Raw genomic sequence first — 17290 nt, forward strand, 5'->3', positions numbered from 1 at the left:
AGGTGCTGGGATTACAGGCATGAGCCACTGTGCCCGGCTGCTGAACACAATTTAAAGCTTGAATTAATTCAGGTATTCCGTCAACAAATATTTATAGCACACTTTCTGTGTGTGAGGCACTATTCAAGGTGTGCTTGGCATATAAAGTGAACAAGTCAGTCATCCGCGTCCTCATGGAGTTTATATTCTTGTGAAAGGAAATAGATAATAACCAAGTTCATACACAAAGCAAACGTAATGACTATGTTATGGAGAAAAGCAGCAGGGAAAAGGAGATACAGGGTGCTGGATGACCTTAAATAGCATGGCCAGGGAAGACACTACTGAGAGAGACACTTGAGCAAAGACCTGAAAGCATGGAGGGAATGAGTCATGTATGTCTCTTGAGGACTAACAGAGGGAACAAGTATGAAGAGGGCCCGCAGGCAGGAGCTGGTTTGGCATGTTCTAGTAGTAGTCAGAGGCAGGCCTGGCAAGGTGGGAAGGAATAGGAGTACTCAGGGGCCAGATCATGCAGGGCCTTTTTGCCATAAGAATTTTGGATTTTAGTCTTAGTGACAGGAGGACCCTTCAGGGTCTTTGACTAGGGGGGTATCATACAGTATTAGGGGTGAGGATCCTGGATAAAAAAGGGCTGTTTCCAAGACAAGGGTCACGAAGCCAGACTTCTTCAAGGTTGCTCATACCAGTCCTTGTCAGGCAATGTGCTCCTAGAGAATTTCCTTTGCTTTGTGTTTCATCTACCTAGACAGCAGTGTATTCCCCAAAGGATGTCACTATCTCCAGAGAACATATTCCAATTATCCTGGGAAATAAGATAACTGAGATTATAAGAGTACTCATTTTCTCAATTTTCAGAATGAAAACCTATCCAAGGCAAGAACAAAAGGTCTCCAGAAAGTACTCCCTTCCCCATTGTGATATCCCAGTTAACACTTTATTAGAGCTACCAGGTTATGTGAAACTGTTGATAGTTTTGCCACTTTCAAGATATAGGCAGGGGCAGTGGCTCAAGCCTGTAATCCCAGGACTTTGGGAGGCCAAAGTAGGTGGATGGCTTGAGCCCGTCAGTGCAAGACCAGCCTGGGCAACAAGGTGAAACCCTATCTCTACCAAAAATACAAAAATTAGCGGGGCATGGTAGCATGGACATGTAGTCCCAGCTACTTGGGAGGCTGAGGTGGGAGGATGGCTTGAACCCTGGAGGTGGAGGTTGCAGTGATTGGAGATCATGCCACTACACTCCAGCCTGGGCGACTGAGCGAGACTCTGTCACAAAAAAAAAAAAAAAAAAATGCAGCCAGGCATGGTAGCTCACACCTGTAACCCCAGCACTTTGGGAGGCTGAGCCGGGCAGATCACAAGGTCAGGAGGAAAAAATGAGCTGGGTGTGGTGGTGCGTGTCTGTAGTCCCAGCTACTGGGGAGGCTAAAGCAGGGGAATCGCTTGAACCTGGGAGGCAGAGATTGCAGTGAGCCGAGATTGTGCCACTGTACTCCAGCCTGGTGACAGAGCGAGACTCAGTCTAAAAAAAAAAAAAATGTGTGTGTGTATATATATATATGTATATAATCTTACACGAAAGAAGGAAATAAATGGGTGCTTTTATTCAACAAGTATTTATTGAGCACCTACTCTGTGGCAGGCAGTCTTCTAGGTGGTAGGGTTGTAGCAGAAAACAAGACAGGCAGAGATCCCTGCTCTCAGAGGGAGCACAACATGTAAGATAAACATGCAGAACACCTGGTATGTTAGATGCGAAGATAAATGCCCTTAAGGAAAGTAAAGCAGGGACAGTGACATTTAGGAGTGAGGATGTTGCAACAATTTAAAATAGGTTGGTCAGGGGAGATTCATTGAAAAGTCCCATCTGAGTCAAAACCTAGAGGAGAGGAATTGAAGCAGGCTGGCATCTGGGGGAGTTGTGGGCAGAGGAAATAGGAAATACAAAGGCCCTAAGGTGGGGAAATAGCAAGGACTCAGGTGTGGGCAGAGCAGAAAGTAGGGGCTGCATGAGCAAAGGGCAGGGCCTGGCCCACATCTTGTAGAGCTTTGTAACATAACCACAACATGCAAGTGTACAATTTAACATTTTATTCCACATCTTATGGCAAAGAAAAATTGACTGCTACCAATATGGTAGTTTCTGACCTCTAGTTCCCTAAATAGAATTCTGTAAGTTGTAATACACTTTACTACACATTATCAGAAAAAGACTAAAAGTTCTATTTAGTAACTCCAATTCTGACAGTTCTCATGTCTGGGCTAGAACAAGCGCGTGGCAATGGCAGAACAGATGTCTTCTATTTTCTTTGCAGGATTTTCTTTTTTCAGAGGAAAGTACAGGTATGGGCCCACTCAAGTGGGGCTCCAGGTAGTAGGGGGTTCTGTCCTCACCCAGGCAGCAAACAGGAGGGCAGAAGCCCCTCCAAGGGTACTACAAACTTGGCTCCGATCCATGATTTCAGTTTCTGACAATTAACAACTTTCAGTGGGGGAAAGAAAATCAGGTATCTGAGAGCTTGCACAGAGGCATTCTAGCAAAACCAAAAGCATCTACTGGCCACTTGATGTTAGTGTGAAGATTCTCATGAAATAGAGACAACCATTCTAGGGGTTGAGGGTGGCCAGGGGGATGGGCAGAGGGTGAATCCTGAGCTGAGAGAACTAAGAAAACAAAAACAATACAACAAAAAGCTGCTCAGCCATGTGTTACCCATACTGGAGTCCTGTTTGCTTATTCTGGTGTGGAACCCAGGGCCCTGGTAAGGGAATGAGGTGACTCCAGGGCATTTGCTGCCTCAGTGGAAGCAGGGAGGTAAGGGGTTAAGGTGGTAGTACAGCCTGCAGGGCCAGGGGTCTGAACTCCCTCCAGGAGGGACCCAAGAGGTGTCTTTAGCCTGAGCCACACAAGGAAGGGTACAGAGCCCAGAAGAGCTCTGCTTAATATTCATATAGTAAGTTTCCACAGACTAAATACACACACACACACACACACACACACTTGTTTACTTCTCAAATCATGTACCACTTTCTACCAGATTCAAGAACATCCATAAGTACTAATGGGTACCCAACCATTAAGAAAAAGTTTGACTCCCTCACTAGTTGTAATATACAAGTCTTCCCATTTCCTTACCTGTAAGATAAGGGAACAGCCTAGCAACTTACCTGATGCATAGGAGGTTCTTAATCATCTCCCTTCCTCTCCCTCATCCTAACGAAAAATACTAGATTGCTGTCAAATGCTATGGGTATACTTTAAATCGGTGCTTGTCAAACTTTAATGTGCAGCCCAATCAGCTGGGGGAATCCTGTTAAAATGCAGGTTCTGATTCAGTGGAGCTGGGGTGAGGATAGGAATTATGCGTTCTTCACAGGATTCCAGGTTATGCTACACTGCTGATTGGGGATCCTTCTTTGAATGGCAAGAATTTGACACTACTAAGTTCCATTACTTAACACAACCATCTCACAAAAGCCCTCAAAAGGCACCACACAGTCTAAACAATGAGCCCTTCCACTTCAGCTTCATGCAGGCACTGACCCTGCCAGTGTCCAGCACTAGAGAGGCCAGGCATAATACATATATCCTTTGGTCTTGGGAGGTTCACAACACCCTCCTACAGGAAGATCTTGCAATTGTCTCCTCACCTCTTCTGGTTTTTTGATCTTATCTTTTCCCTCTGATGATAATTACCCTTTAATTACCATCCACTACCTTGTCATCTAAATAATTATAGTAAGTGCAGCCTGCACCTCTGCCAGAGATCTTTAAACAGAATAAAAACAAGTTCCTAAATTGCCAATTAAAAAAAAGAGACAAAACTGACCCAAATAAAACAGTCATGTGCATCCCACCCACAGTGGAAGATATGGACTTGTTATTCATATAAACTACAGAAGAAGTTGGTTTATTTTGAAACAAGAAAAAATACTGACTCAGTATTTGGGAAATTGTAAATGTCAGAATATAAATTCTGCAGTCAGGTAGGCAAAACAATCCAACCACACTAAAATCCACCTCAAATTCCTCTTGGGAAAGGCTGCAGGGTCTCTGAACTATTTTTCCTTTATTTGGAGTTTCCCCGATTATACCGGAGGGAGCTGGATAACTTCTGGGTGCATTAAAAGCAAATTATCCATTTGTGGAAGAAGGGCGGGCTTCTCACTGAAAGCAATTAGTAGTTTTCTAATTTCCCAGGTGGGTCTCCATTAACCGCCTAACAAACATCAAGGCTGTCCGAGTCCGACGAATCATGCACCTCTCTTAGGGGGAACTGGTTGTGCTATTCTTTAGAATGCTGTTTTCTCATAGTAGCCTTTAAAAAAAAAAAAACTTACCAATTTTCTGAATTAGGTAACACATTAAATGGGGAAAACCTAAGACAGCACAAAAAGGCGCACAGCGAAAAATTAAGACTCCTTCCTCCCTTCATCCGCCACCTCACTGTTCTCCCTTGAGGCAATCACTGGCTTACTTCTCTAAACTTTTTATTATGGAAAATTTAATATACACAAGTAGAGAGATTGTATGATGAGCGCATGTGCTTGCATCACGCAGCATCAACGATGAAAAACGTCCTGCCAGCTTGTTTTATTCCTCTCCCCCAGTTTTCACAGGCGTATTTTACACTCCTGACACCAGATCACTCTACCTGTCAACATATCAGTAGGTCTTAAAAAAAAACAAAACCATAACCACATTACCGTTACCACACCCAACAAGGTTAATGATAGTTGCTCAATACCATCCAATATTCTCGGGGCCACTTTCAATCGGTGACGGGCAGACGGAGTTAGAGGGAGGACTGCAGGACTGGAGGGGCGCGAAAAAGCGCGGGGCAACGCTGCTGGCGGCCTCGGGTGTCCGGCGCCTCGCAGTCCCGCCGTCGTCACCTACGCCGGGCCAGGACCTGCCAGGCCAGGTCGAGGGCGGCTCTGGACCACGCGCTCCCTGCCTCCGCGCTCCCGGGCGGCGGCCCCGGCAGGCCCAGCGCAGCTGCACAGCCCGCGGTCCCCAGACACCGGCGGGTCCCTGGAGGGGAAGCGATTGATACAGCTGCCTGCACTGCGCCACCCGCTCGGCCGCCCATCCCCGTGGCACCTGCGTCTCCCGGCGGGGCCGGGAGCTAGAAGTGGCTGCCGAGACCAGGAGGGCCAGGCCAGCCGCCCGCTCCCGCGCCCGCTCCCGCGCCTGGTCCTGGGCAACGCGACCTCGCGGACCTGGACTACAACTCCCGTCGGGCCCCGCGGTCAGGCCAATGGCGGGCGCCGGAGCATGCGGAGCGGAGCGCCTGCGCGGCGGTTTGAGTAAGCGGCTGCGTGATTGGCTGCGGGGTCGGGCGGCCGCGCGGGGACTGTGGGAAGCGGAGTGACGGAGCGAGCGGCTGTTGGAGGAAGGAGGTGGGGGCCGGGAGCGCAAATGGCGTTGAGATGGTTCAGGGCCCTGTTCAAACTCCAGCGCTGACCATTCACCGGCGGAAGCGGCGGCGCAGGAGGCGGCGGCGGCCCAGCAGGGGCACGTAGCGGGCTCTGGCACCAGCTCCGGCGGCGGCGGTCAGCGAGAGCTAGGCCCGAGCCCGGCCGGCGGCGCTCGAGGCGGGGAGGGAAGTTGCGGGGCCGCCGCTCCTCCCCCCCCCCCACCGGGCTTCCTATTTACCGAAAGCGGAGCCCCTCGCCTCTCTCGGCTCTCACCAGCCGGCCCTGCTCTCCCGCGCGGGGGTTCCGCGCCCGCCCGCGGGCCGTAGGGAGCGGGAGAGGCGGAGGCGGCCCGTGGCCAAAGCACCCGCCAGGCGCCGAGGGTAAGTGAGGTGTCGGGCGGCCGCCTAGGCCGGGAGGGAGCCGGGAGGGTGGGGGAGGCAGAGGCTGGGAGCGGGCGGTGGAAGTCTAACTGCCTCGCCCACCGGGCCGCTGAGGAAGTTGAGCAGGGGAATGACCTGAAGAACTCTCTTTTTCCCCTTTTATTTTCCTTTTTCGGAGTTCTTTTTCGGGCGACTGCTGATTGACTTAGGTCCCCAAACCCAGTCAAGTGTGTTGATTTCAGCCCCGAGTCCTTTCCCGTGGTTTCATCCGCCCCTGGCTGCCACTGGGGCCTTGCACTGCCCTAGGGATTCGGTGGCAGAGGCTTCCGGGGCGTCGAAAGCGACCTCCCTTTCCTGGGCGGCGCGGGTTGGGAGGAGAAAAGTTGCGTGAGTGTCCAGTCCGAGGGGTCCACCGCGCCCACTGCCCGTGGCGCCCCGGCTGTCCCCAGGTGAGGATTTCTCGATAGTCAGGTTTGTCCCGTCCGCTTTCCATCCTTAATGGAAGCCCCTAAAGCCTTTGGGGATCGGGAAGACGCTAGATTAGGGTGGGAGTGAAAAATAAAGGCTTTTTTTTTTGGTTTTCTTTAATCAGCGCACTTCCCTGAAAATTCGACCTGATTTTGGGCTAGGGCAAAAGCCCAACAACCGAAAAGACTTAGTCGTGAATCATTCTTTCGTTTTTAGTTAGGACAGTCTTTGGAGTTTAAAGGTTGAGCAGGATCGTGTACTTGAAACACTTAAAATTTAATTTCAAAGACGTCTGCACACTTATTTTGGAATCTAGTGCTTTATGCTTACATGCCATTGCAACAGTCTGCAGACTTAAAGACATTTTATTGTGGGAAACGATAAAGGCAATCAGGAAGAGATACTATATAATGAACTCCTCTGTACCCATCGCTTGGATTCAGCAGTTAATATACAAAGTTATTTCATCTGTACACTTCTCATTCTTTAATGTTGGAAAATCGCTGACGTTATTTCATCAGTATTTCACTATGTATTTGCAAAAAACGTGGTCTTTTGGCACGAAATTATTATTATTATTTTTGAGATGGAGTTTCGCTCTTGTTTCCCAGGCTGGAGTGCAGTGACGTGATCTCAGCTCACCGCAACCTCCGCCTCCCGGGTTCAATTGATTCTCCTGCCGCAGCCTCCCGAGTAGCTGGGATTACAGGCATGCGCCACCACGACCGGCTAATTTTCTATTTTAGTAGACACGCAGTTTCTCCATGTTGGTCAGGCTGGTCTCGAACTCCCAGCCTCAGGTGATCTGCCTGTCTCGTCTTCCCAGAGTGCTGGGTTTACAGGTGTGAGCTACCGCGCCCAGCCAGCACAAAATTATTTTTTATCACATAAAATAATTAAGTCCTTAGTGTCAGATATTCATCTGCAGACTTTAAACTTTCAACAGTGAATGCCTTGGGGTTCTAGAACCATTTTAACAGTGAGTTTTTCTGATGTTGACATAAAGGAACTCAAGTCTAGATTTTTGGTTTGGCCTTTGGTTAGTATTTTTAGATGATTAGCACATAAGCGTATCGAAAACATTTCAACTTTGTTGGTGTATATATGTAAGCACACTTACAGACCTGCAGGATCTCAGCTTTACATTCTTGAAAGAATCAAGAGAATCGACTTTTAGTTTGTTGTCCGTGGTAGTTGCCCAGTATCCTGTTGTGTTTAGGCTGTACTTAACAAGAAAGAGAGTAAGACTTCTTAGTGTTAGAGCTGCAGTAGAAGATGAAATAGATCTCCTTCAGGAACACTGTTTTCTCTTAACACAGATATATATGATGACTAAATTATTATTTTGTTAAATTAAAATTGTCTTCTCACCAAACATCGGGGGATCTACTACAGAATATATATAAAACTCAGACAGTGACTCATTGTAAGTTGTAATAATTTAAGTTAAGGGAAAACACAAGTGTAGCTCAAAACATATTCAAAAGTATAGGTCAAATATAATTTCAGTTCTTGTAGTTTTCAAAGTAAGAAGATTTTTCATCCCTTAGGCCCTTGTTCACTTTTTAAAGTTATATTCGATGTATTGATGTTTGAACTGTAGAAAGGTCAAAGTGTAGACAAACGGATAAGGATTGATCATGTTTAAAAAGTACTGTACCTTTTTTTAATAGGCACAGAACCAATGCAAGTAACTTGTTTTAAAAAATGTTTGACTCTTGATTTTCTGCCCTAAAGATTTTTTTTTTGTCCTGTGAAGTAGATAAATCAGGTAAATCGATTTGCCATTTATAAATCGAAGAGAAAAATAAAGGTTATATGTTTCTATTCCTGTATTAATCCATGAAACAGTGTAATATGCTGGAGCTCACTAGCTCCAGAAAATGTAACTCAGCAAATGAGCACAGCACTATCGGGACAAGGCAGATAGGATAAGGATAGTTTCTTTCCCTTAGGGAAATGACCATCTAAGGAACATTTTTTAAGTCACAGCCCGAATTACACTACACCAAGAAGCAGAATCTTCAGGATTGGGTTAAAAGCTGCAGGTTGTAAAACATGAGAAAAAGCACCATTTTGGGGACCTTTTTTCTCCTATGAATTAGTGCCATGAAATTTCAAAGAACTAAATCAAGTATTGGATATTTCTGAGGCCCTGAAAAAAATTAACATTCTGTGCTTAAGATTTTATATAGGTAATTACCCTATATAGATTATTATAACATCACTGCAACCTCCATCTCCTGAGTTCAAGCAGTTCTCCTGCCCCAGCCTCTCAAGTAGCTGGCATTACAAGCGTGTGCCACCACTCGCAGCTAATTTTTTTATTTTTAGTAGAGACAGGGTTTCACCATGGTGGCCAGGCTGGTCTCAAACTCCTGACCTCAAGTGATTTGCCTGCCTCGACCTCCCAGCCTCTATACAGATTATTTTTTAAGGTAAAAATGATGTTTATAAGAATAGCAAGTTGATTCATTTGGAGCTTAATACGTTTCAAGTTAGCTTTGTGGATATCGTATTATAAGTTGGTTAATCATTAAGTTTTTTTTACTTTGTAAGTAGCATAAGAATATGTACTCATTGTAGAGGAAAATTGACATGGAAGCATGTAGAGTAATAAATCAGCCTTTCTTTATACCCCTTCCTCATATTTGTTTGTTTAAAAGTCTGTGGTGATGTCAAAAGTCATGAGGGAATAATCCCTAGGTTTTTATTTTTATAGCACTGTTTAACACTTGTTGAGTATTTGATGATTATATGTTTTCTTAAATTTTTTTTCACAGAATATGAAACTGGTGTCAAAATGACATCCAGATTTGGGAAAACATACAGTAGGAAAGGTGGAAATGGCAGTTCAAAATTTGATGAAGTCTTTTCCAACAAACGGACCACCCTTAGCACAAAATGGGGAGAGACTACATTTATGGCTAAATTAGGGCAGAAGAGGCCCAATTTCAAACCAGATATCCAAGAAATTCCGAAGAAACCTAAAGTGGAAGAAGAAAGTACTGGAGATCCTTTTGGATTTGATAGTGATGATGAGTCTCTACCAGTTTCTTCAAAGAATTTAGCCCAGAGTAAGGGTTCCTCTTACTCAGAATCTAGTGAAGCTGCTCAGCTGGAAGAGGTCACTTCAGTACTTGAAGCTAATAGCAAAATTAGTCATGTGGTGGTTGAAGACACTGTTATATCTGATAAATGCTTCCCTTTGGAGGACACTTTGCTTGGGAAAGAAAAGAGCACAAACCGAATTGTAGATGATGATGCAAGCATAAGTAGCTGTAACAAATTAATAACTTCAGGTAAGTTTTGATTTTCTTTATTCTCAGCCAAGAGGGCTTCATGCAAGCAATTTTTTAAAATGATTTAACTTCTAAAATACATATTGTGTTTTCTTTCTGCACTTAGGATAAATGGGGACTATTGATAGTTTTGTAAAAGACATTTAAGAACTTTAAAGAAACCAGTTGGAGGTTGAAATAATAAAACAACTTGGATATTAATGTTTATAGACTGTTGCTCAGGGTACATTTTGGGAACAGTCATACGTTTCTAACCCCGATTCCAATAAGAAATATCTCTTTTTGTTGTGTTAGGATCACGGAGTATCTCATTTCTATTACTGTGGAGGATTTGGATGGTTATTGTTAATGAAAATGAGATGAGTACTTAAAATGAGGATTAGTTAACAATGGTAGACTCTCTGCCAAAACTAGCTCAGAAAGATTAAGGAGGTATTGAGTGGAGACATTAAAGAATTGAACTTGATTCCAAATTGAGATTAGTTTGGGGCCAGTAGCAGCTTGTATTGATAGATTTATTTATTTTGAGACGGAGTCTTGCTCTGTCGCCCACGCTGGAGAGCGGTGGTGCCATCTCGGCTCACTGCGCGCTCCGCCTGCCAGGTTCATGCCTTTCTCCTGCCTCAGCCTCCCAGGTAGCTGGGACTACAGGGGCCCACCACCACGCCCGGCTAATTTTTGTATTTTTAGTGGAGACAAAGTTTCACTGTGTTAGCCAGGTTGGTCCCGATCTCCTGACCTTGTGATCCGCCTGCCTCGACCTCCCAAAGTGCTGGGATTACAGGCGTGAGCCACCGTGCCCCGCCGTATTGATAGATTTTAAACCACAAAACTGGTTGTATTTTAAAAATGTTAATTTGTAAATAGAGCATCTAGTACTGTCTCCTAAAACGATACATTTTGTTCTGTCTCCTGTAAGGGATTTGAGATTTATAATAAGTGAAAAAGGTACAATTAACTAAAAGACTGAAGAGCTAATATTGAGGGTGGCAGGGAAGAGGTGGGGTAGAGAAGTGGGAGCACTCTATCAGCATTAGGATAAGGGTGGCACTATACTGTAATTGAAAAGAAACCTTAGTTCTTGACATCTTGGCAAAGTTTAGCAATAATGAAAGGTTATAAAAATCTTCCTTTGAAAGGAAGTAAACACAAACACAAAACTTTGCTGTACTGAATTCTTTTTTTTTTTTTTTTTGTGACGGAGTCTTGCTCTGTCGCCCAGGCTGGAGCGCAGTGACCAGATCTCGGCTCACTGCAAGCTCCGCCTCCCGGGTTCCCGCCATTCTCCTGCCTCAGCCTCCCGAGTAGCTGGGACTACAGGCGCCCGCCACCTCGCCCGGCTAGTTTTTTGTATTTTTTAGTAGAGACGGGGTTTCACCGCGTTAGCCAGGATGGTCTCGATCTCCTGACCTCATGATCCACCCGTCTCGGCCTCCCAAAGTGCTGGGATTACAGGCTTGAGCCACCGCGCCCGGCCTGTACTGAATTCTTAAGGGGAATTTGTCCTCTGAAGGTTAAGGCACATGAAACAGTACAATGTACTGGGCTTTGCATAGTTTTACTAAAAATGTTGAGCATTTTTTCACTCTTTCTCTCACTCTTGGATGAGACGATGAGCCAGCTGTTACTGTCATTCCTTTGATCCTCCGGGTTAATTCTAATTTGGCTGTCCTTACTGCTTTGCCCACATTTCTCCTCAGGCGTTGTTGGCAAGTTTAGGTTAAATTTCCATTAAAAAGACGGCATAAAGGGCCTGTGCAGTGGCTCATGCCTGTAATCCCAGGACTTTGGGAGGCCAAGGCGGGTATATCACCTGAGCTCAGGAGTTCAAGACCAGCCTGGCCAACGTGGTGAAACCCCATCTATATTAAAAATACAAAAAATTAGCTGGGCGTGGTGGTGGGTGCCTCTAATTCCACCTAATAGGGAGGTTGAGGTGGGAGAATCACTTGAACCCAGGAGACAGAGGTTGCAGTGAGCCAAGATTGTGCCCCTGCACTCCAGCCTGGGCAACAAAGCAAGATGCCATCTCAAAAAAATAAATAAATAAATAGCATAAACAGCATAAAAACTGTTTTCAGGTCAGCTTCTAAAAATACATAAATGTATGTTAAAATCATCAAACTTTGACACAGAGTCTCACTGTGTTGCCCAGACTGGAGTACAATGGCGCCATCTTGCCTCACTGCAGCCTCTGCCTCCTGGGTTAAAGTGATTCTCCCACCTCAGCCTCCGCAGTAACTGGGATTATAGGCACCTGCCATCATGTCTCGATAATTTTTTTATATATATATATATATATATATATATTTTTTTTTTTTTTTTTTTTTTTTTTTTGAGACAGAGTCTTGCTTTGTCGCCCAGGCTGGGGTGCAGTGGCCGGATCTCAGCTCACTGCAAGCTCCGCCTCCCGGGTTTAGACCATTCTCCTGCCTCAGCCTCCCGAGTAGCTGGGACTACAGGCGCCCGCCACCTCGCCCGGCTAGTTTTTTGTATTTTTTAGTAGAGACGGGGTTTCACTGTGTTAGCCAGGATGGTCTCGATCTCCTGACCTCGTGATCCGCCCGTCCCAAAGTGCTGGGATTATAGGCTTGAGCCACCGCGCCCGGCCAATTTTTATATTTTTGTAGAGACAGATTTTCACCATGTTGGCCAGGCTGGTCTCGAACTGACCTCAAGTGATCCGCCCACCTAGGCCTCCCAAAGTGCTGGCATTGCAAGCGTGGGCCATCGCGCCTGGCCCCTCAAACTCTTTTTGAACTAAAATGAATTTTAACTGAGCTCTCATTTTATATATGAAGCTCAAAGAGGTTAAGTCACTGTCCAAGGTCAGCTAGTGGCAGAACTGGAATGAGATTTGTTTATTATCAACATATTGAGCACCTACTGTTTGTCAAACCACTGTGTTAGGCTCTGCGAATGCTATTCTGCTTGTGTTTGTTGTTCAACTGACATTTCTTTTTTTTTTTTTTTTTTTTTGAGAGAAGTCTTGCTCTTTTCCCCTAGGCTGGAGTGTGATGGCACTGTCTTGGCTCACTGCAACCTCTGCCTCCTGGGTTCAAGCAATTCTCCTGCCTTGGTACCCCCGAGTAGCTGGGATTATAGGCACCTGCCACCATGCCTGGCTAATTTTTGTATTTTTAGTAGAGACGAGGTTTCACCATGTTGGCCAGGCTGGTCTAGAACTCCTGACCGCATGTGATCTACCCATCTCGGCCTCCCAAAGTGCTAGGATTATAGACATGAGCCACTGTGCCCGGCCTGACATTTCTTGATGTTTTCAGATAAACCAAAACGTGGGGTGGGTGGGCTGGAGGAAGGAAGATGACGCTGTACAAGTGGTGAAAGTCCTCAAGGCTAACTCCAGCTTCCTTAAGTGTGTGGTCTTTTGAGGGATGGCGCATCACTGGCAGGCAGGGACCCTGATGGCAGAGCGTATTAATAAAGATGAACGTTTAGGTAAGGGGGAAAGGAATGTGAAAGTATTCAGAAGTAATTGTTTCTGTAGCTTTGCGGACAATATATCTTTGTGTTAAATCTGTTGTTGGAAGTAGGTTGGAGAGACCAACCAGCTAAGTGGGATAATTGCTTCCCAGTCTACGTAGCTAAATTGTAGTTCTAATGCTGATACTGTGACTGACTCTGAGTTCAAATTCCATTTTAATTGGTTTGTGAGGGGAAAATACATACTAAAATACAGGCAAATAGATGTTCAGGAACATCTTGTCCATCTTCCTCCTTCACAAAGGGTCTTTTAGTGGTCAGGGAATGGTATAGCACTATGAATATTTCTTTTTTTCTCCTCTCCCTTCGTCATCCAGAGTTGCAACAACCTTGGCAGCTCCTTGTAGGATAAGAAGTGAATTTGAGGGAGTGCATTTAATTTTTATGGTAGTCTTCTCCTGTCTCTAATGTGTGCGAGTTAGTTGTTGTTATAAACCATTTATAAGTTTGTATGTTTGTAAGTTTGTTATAGTTGTGGGGATGCTTTTGCACTTCGTGACCTTTCCTTTGTCTCTCCCCTCTAAACTGGTCATTTCTCTTGTGCCTAGACTGTTTTCTTGCATTATGTCTATCAATTTTTGTTGCCTTTACTCTCACTCAGAAAACCTTGTAATTTTAATTGAAATTTAGAAACCGAAACCTAAATTTTTGATAAAAGAGGCCTCTGTAAATCTCAAGGGGTTCCTAACCTTTTTTGCATTAGGGACCCTTCTGAGAATGAGTTTCGAATTCTTTTCTCCAGATGCAAGTACTCATATACCTACTTGGGTCTCAGAAATCTTAGCAGTCTTTTGCAGATCATGGTTAGGCATTTTATTTAAGAACCTGTTGCAAATTTTTTTTTTTTTTTTTTTTTTTTTTTGAGACGGATTGTCGCTCTGTAGCCCAGGCTGGAGTGCAGTGGCGCGATCTTGGCTCACTACAAGCTCTGCCTCCCGGGTTCAAGCAATTCTTCTGCCTCAGCCTGGCAAGTAGCTGGAACCACAGGCATGCACCACAACGCCCAGCTAATTTTTGTATTTTTTTTAGTAGAGACGGAGTTTCACCATGTTGGCCAGGCTGGTCTCGAACTCCTGACCTCAGGTGATCTGCCCGCCTCAGCCTCCCAAAGTGCTGGGATTACAGGCGTGAACCACCGCGCCCGGCCACCTGTTGCAAATTTTAACAACTCGTTCAAAGTGCACAGAAGAAGTTCCATCATATCTTTCCAATGGAGTGTTGAGTGTCCCTGCTCGTTCATCTTATTTTTTTGCTGTAGAATTATATCACATTAGTGAAAAGGGCTAACCCAGGCTCAGAATTATTATGTCATTTGACCTGGCATTACGTTTTTAAGTGCATCTCTTTATCTATAGGGGAGTATGTGGTTGATTTTTTTTTTGACACTGTTAAAATTCTTTAAGTACTTTTATAAAAATGGATAGTACTTTTAAAAATTGTGTTGCGGGTGCGGCAGCCCATGCCTGTAATTCCAGCACTTTGGGAGGCCGAGGCAGGCAGATCAGGAGGTCAGGAGTTTGAGACCAGCCTGACCAACATGGTGAAACCCTGTCTTTACTAAAAAAAATACAAAAATTAACCAGGTGTGTTGGTGCATGCCTGTAATCCCAGCTTCTCAGGAAGCTAAGGCAGGAGAACTGCTTGAACCCAGGAGGCAGAGGTTGCAGTGAGCAGAGATTGTGCCACTGCTCTCCAGCCTGGGTGACAGAGTCAAACTCTGACTCAAAAAAAAAAAAAAAAAATTGTGTTTCACTTGAAGAGGAAACATAGGATGAGGTCACTATGAAACATACAATAGCCGGGTGCAGTGGCTCACGCCTGTAATCTAGCACTTTGGGAGGCTGAGAGGAGTGGATTGCTTGAGGTCAGGAGTTCGAGACCAGCCTGGCCAACATGGTGAAACCCCATCTCTACTAAAAATACAAAAAAAGCCGGAAATTGCTTGAACTGGGGAGGTGGAGGTTGCAGTGAGCCGAGATCGTGCCACTGCACCCCAGCTTGGGCAACAGAGGGAGACTCCATCTCAAAAAACAAAAACAAAAAACAACCCACAAAATCTACAATGGTTCCCATTTTCCAGACAGATGCTTGATGGGTAAGGGGAACCAGAAACAAGATTACAAACTGAATAGGTACTTCAGGGAAGAGTCGTGTTGCTAAAATATCCTATTCCTTGAACAAGAAGAAAATGTTTATTATGAAACTTTTCAGGCACGCAAAAATAGAATGGTAAAAAAAACCTCATGTACTTGATTGTCCACCTCCAATATTTAGTATCTGGCAGATCTTGTTTCATCTGTTTTGCACACTACTCTCTCCACTTCCCATCCTTTACTCCCTGGATTTTAAAGCTAATTTCAGATTTCTGTTTCTATCTGCAAATATTTCTGTGTCTAATCTTTAATTTTGAAAACAGAAATTTCTGATTACGGTTGCTATTAAAGCCAGTCAGTTCTCAGCCAGGTGTGCCCATTAAAAATGACTGTTAGCAGGAGCTAAAGGTTCACCCTTCTAAGAGATCTCCAGGTAATCCTTAATGGTTTGAATCAGTGCTGTCTGTAGTAGAGGCAAAAAAAAGTCTTCTTTTGCCTTTTATGCAAGGCTACTTCCATTTCTCCTCTTTGTTCTGTCTGCTACAGGTTTTTAATCTGGACTCTAAAGTGTGCAAAGACTTATATTTCGGCTTGGCACACTTTCCTTGCCAGTCAGCTGGGATTCAGTCTACATATCCTGCCAAATACTGAGAAAACTACAGCATAGGCTCTTAATTTGCCTGACTGGTTTTGTAGCCAATAAAATTTTTTAATTTGTTTAAAGCTGTAATGAGTATTTGTGTAAGTTAGAGGGATGGTATTGTCAGGAGATTTTTAACTTAGATTTAGAACTGAAGGTGATTTTTTAGAAAGGGAAATGAATTATTACTGAAAGTTTAGAGTAGTCCACGAACTTGTGACCTGAGATGAGATTGTCATTGGATAAACTATAGATGATTAATGAGGATTATTATTATCTTTTAAGTCCTGAAAGGATAGTATCAGCAAGAGTTACCTACCTTTATTTATTGCATGTATTTGTTGTGTAGAATATATTTAAATCATATCTAAAATCAGCTTCTTTTTAAGAGAAGTAGATAAGACTTATTATTTCTTTTTTTCTTTTTATTTTTTGGAGACAGGGTCTTACTCTGTCATCCAGGCTGGAGTGCATGGCTCATCGCAGCTTCTACCTCCTGGGCTGAAGCCATCTTCCCTCCTTGGCCTCCCCAGCAGTTGGGAGTATGGGGTGCACCACCACACTGGGCCAATTTCTAAATTTTTTTTGTGGAGACAGTGTCTCAGTATGTTGCCCAGCCTTGTCCTGAACTCCTGGACTTGAGTGATCCTCCCACCTCCACCTCCCAAAATGTTGGGATTACAGGAGTGAGCCACTGTGCCCAGCCCTGTTATTTCTTAAATTCCTACTTTTACATATTAATTGATCCTTAATCACAACTGTATAAGAGAGGCTTTGTTTCCATTGTATTGAGGGTAAGGCACAGTTCAGAGGTTGAATAACTTGAACTGTTAAGTGGAAGATCTGGGAAACATCCAAAGTGTTCTTTTCATACAGTGCTGTTGTATTCTGATGTGAATGAGATTAATTTTGTCATCTTCAAAGCTGTACGTTTAGAAGAGACTGTCACTGTAAGAACAGTTTTATCTTGATGTTGGAAATAAAGTTGTTTTGCGAGGGCCAAATTATGGATTCCCTCTTGTCTCTGTTCAAGTAATTTTCTGCTTTTTTTTAATATTAAAGATCTGATTTTTTTTTTAAAGAGGTGGGATCTTGTTATCTTGCCCTGGCTGGCCTCAAATTCCTGGGCTCAAGCGATGCTCCCACCTCAGCCTCCTGCCTCAGCCTTCTGAGAGGCTGGGATTACAGGCATGCTACCTGGCTTAAATAATTTTTTTTTTTATAAGAATGATGGGCCAGGCATGGTGGCTCATATCTGTAACACCAGCACGTGGGGATACCAAAGTGGGAGGATGGTTTGAGCCCAGGAGTTCAAAACCAGCCTGGTCAACATAGTGACATCCCATTTCTTCAAAAGAAGAAAAATTAGCCCGATGTGTCGGGGTGCACCCGTAGTTCCAGCTTCTTGGGAGACTGAGTTGAGGATCACTTGAACCCAGGAGTTCAAGGCTGCAGTGAGCCATGATTGGGTCACAACCT

General features: G+C 44.5%; 2 protein-coding genes across 6 annotated transcripts in view; one reads left to right on the forward strand and one right to left on the reverse strand.

Annotated features, from left to right (window-relative positions):
* Positions 1 to 4473: 4473 nt before the first annotated feature.
* On the reverse strand, positions 4474 to 6297 carry LOC141407623 (uncharacterized). The gene is made up of 4 exons (XM_074000852.1): positions 6090 to 6297; positions 5663 to 5913; positions 4752 to 5545; positions 4474 to 4658 (listed from the first exon to the last, which is right to left on the reverse strand). The coding sequence occupies exons 1-4, from the start codon at positions 6295 to 6297 to the stop codon at positions 4655 to 4657; spliced, it is 1257 nt and encodes a 418-aa protein (XP_073856953.1). The 3' UTR covers positions 4474 to 4654.
* WAPL (WAPL cohesin release factor) overlaps positions 5375 to 17290 on the forward strand; it is an 87595-nt gene continuing 75679 nt past the window's right edge. For 4 of the 5 annotated variants that reach the window (XM_005565256.5, XM_005565259.5, XM_005565257.5 and 1 more), the window contains exons 1-2: positions 5375 to 5804; positions 9056 to 9574. In XM_005565256.5, the coding sequence (XP_005565313.2) occupies positions 9076 to 9574 (499 nt within the window). In that variant the 5' untranslated portion in view covers positions 5375 to 5804; positions 9056 to 9075. Of the gene's footprint in view, positions 5805 to 6209; positions 6212 to 9055; positions 9575 to 17290 lie in introns of all 5 variants that reach the window. The other variant, XM_074001653.1, reaches the window with a different exon arrangement.

Source organism: Macaca fascicularis, chromosome 9 (genome assembly GCF_037993035.2).
Source record: "Macaca fascicularis isolate 582-1 chromosome 9, T2T-MFA8v1.1".
NCBI classification, from domain to species: domain Eukaryota; kingdom Metazoa; phylum Chordata; class Mammalia; order Primates; family Cercopithecidae; genus Macaca; species Macaca fascicularis.

Coding starts and splice junctions, on each gene's coding strand:
- LOC141407623 (XM_074000852.1), bottom strand. CDS start 6,297: ATGGAAAGCGGACGGGACAAACCTGACTATCGAGAAATCCTCACCTGG. Junction 5,914..6,089: donor TAGGGCAGTGCAAGGCCCCA/GTGGCAGCCAGG, acceptor CAACTTCCTCAG/CGGCCCGGTGGGCGAGGCAG. Junction 5,546..5,662: donor GGCGAGGGGCTCCGCTTTCG/GTAAATAGGAAG, acceptor CCGCCGCCGGAG/CTGGTGCCAGAGCCCGCTAC.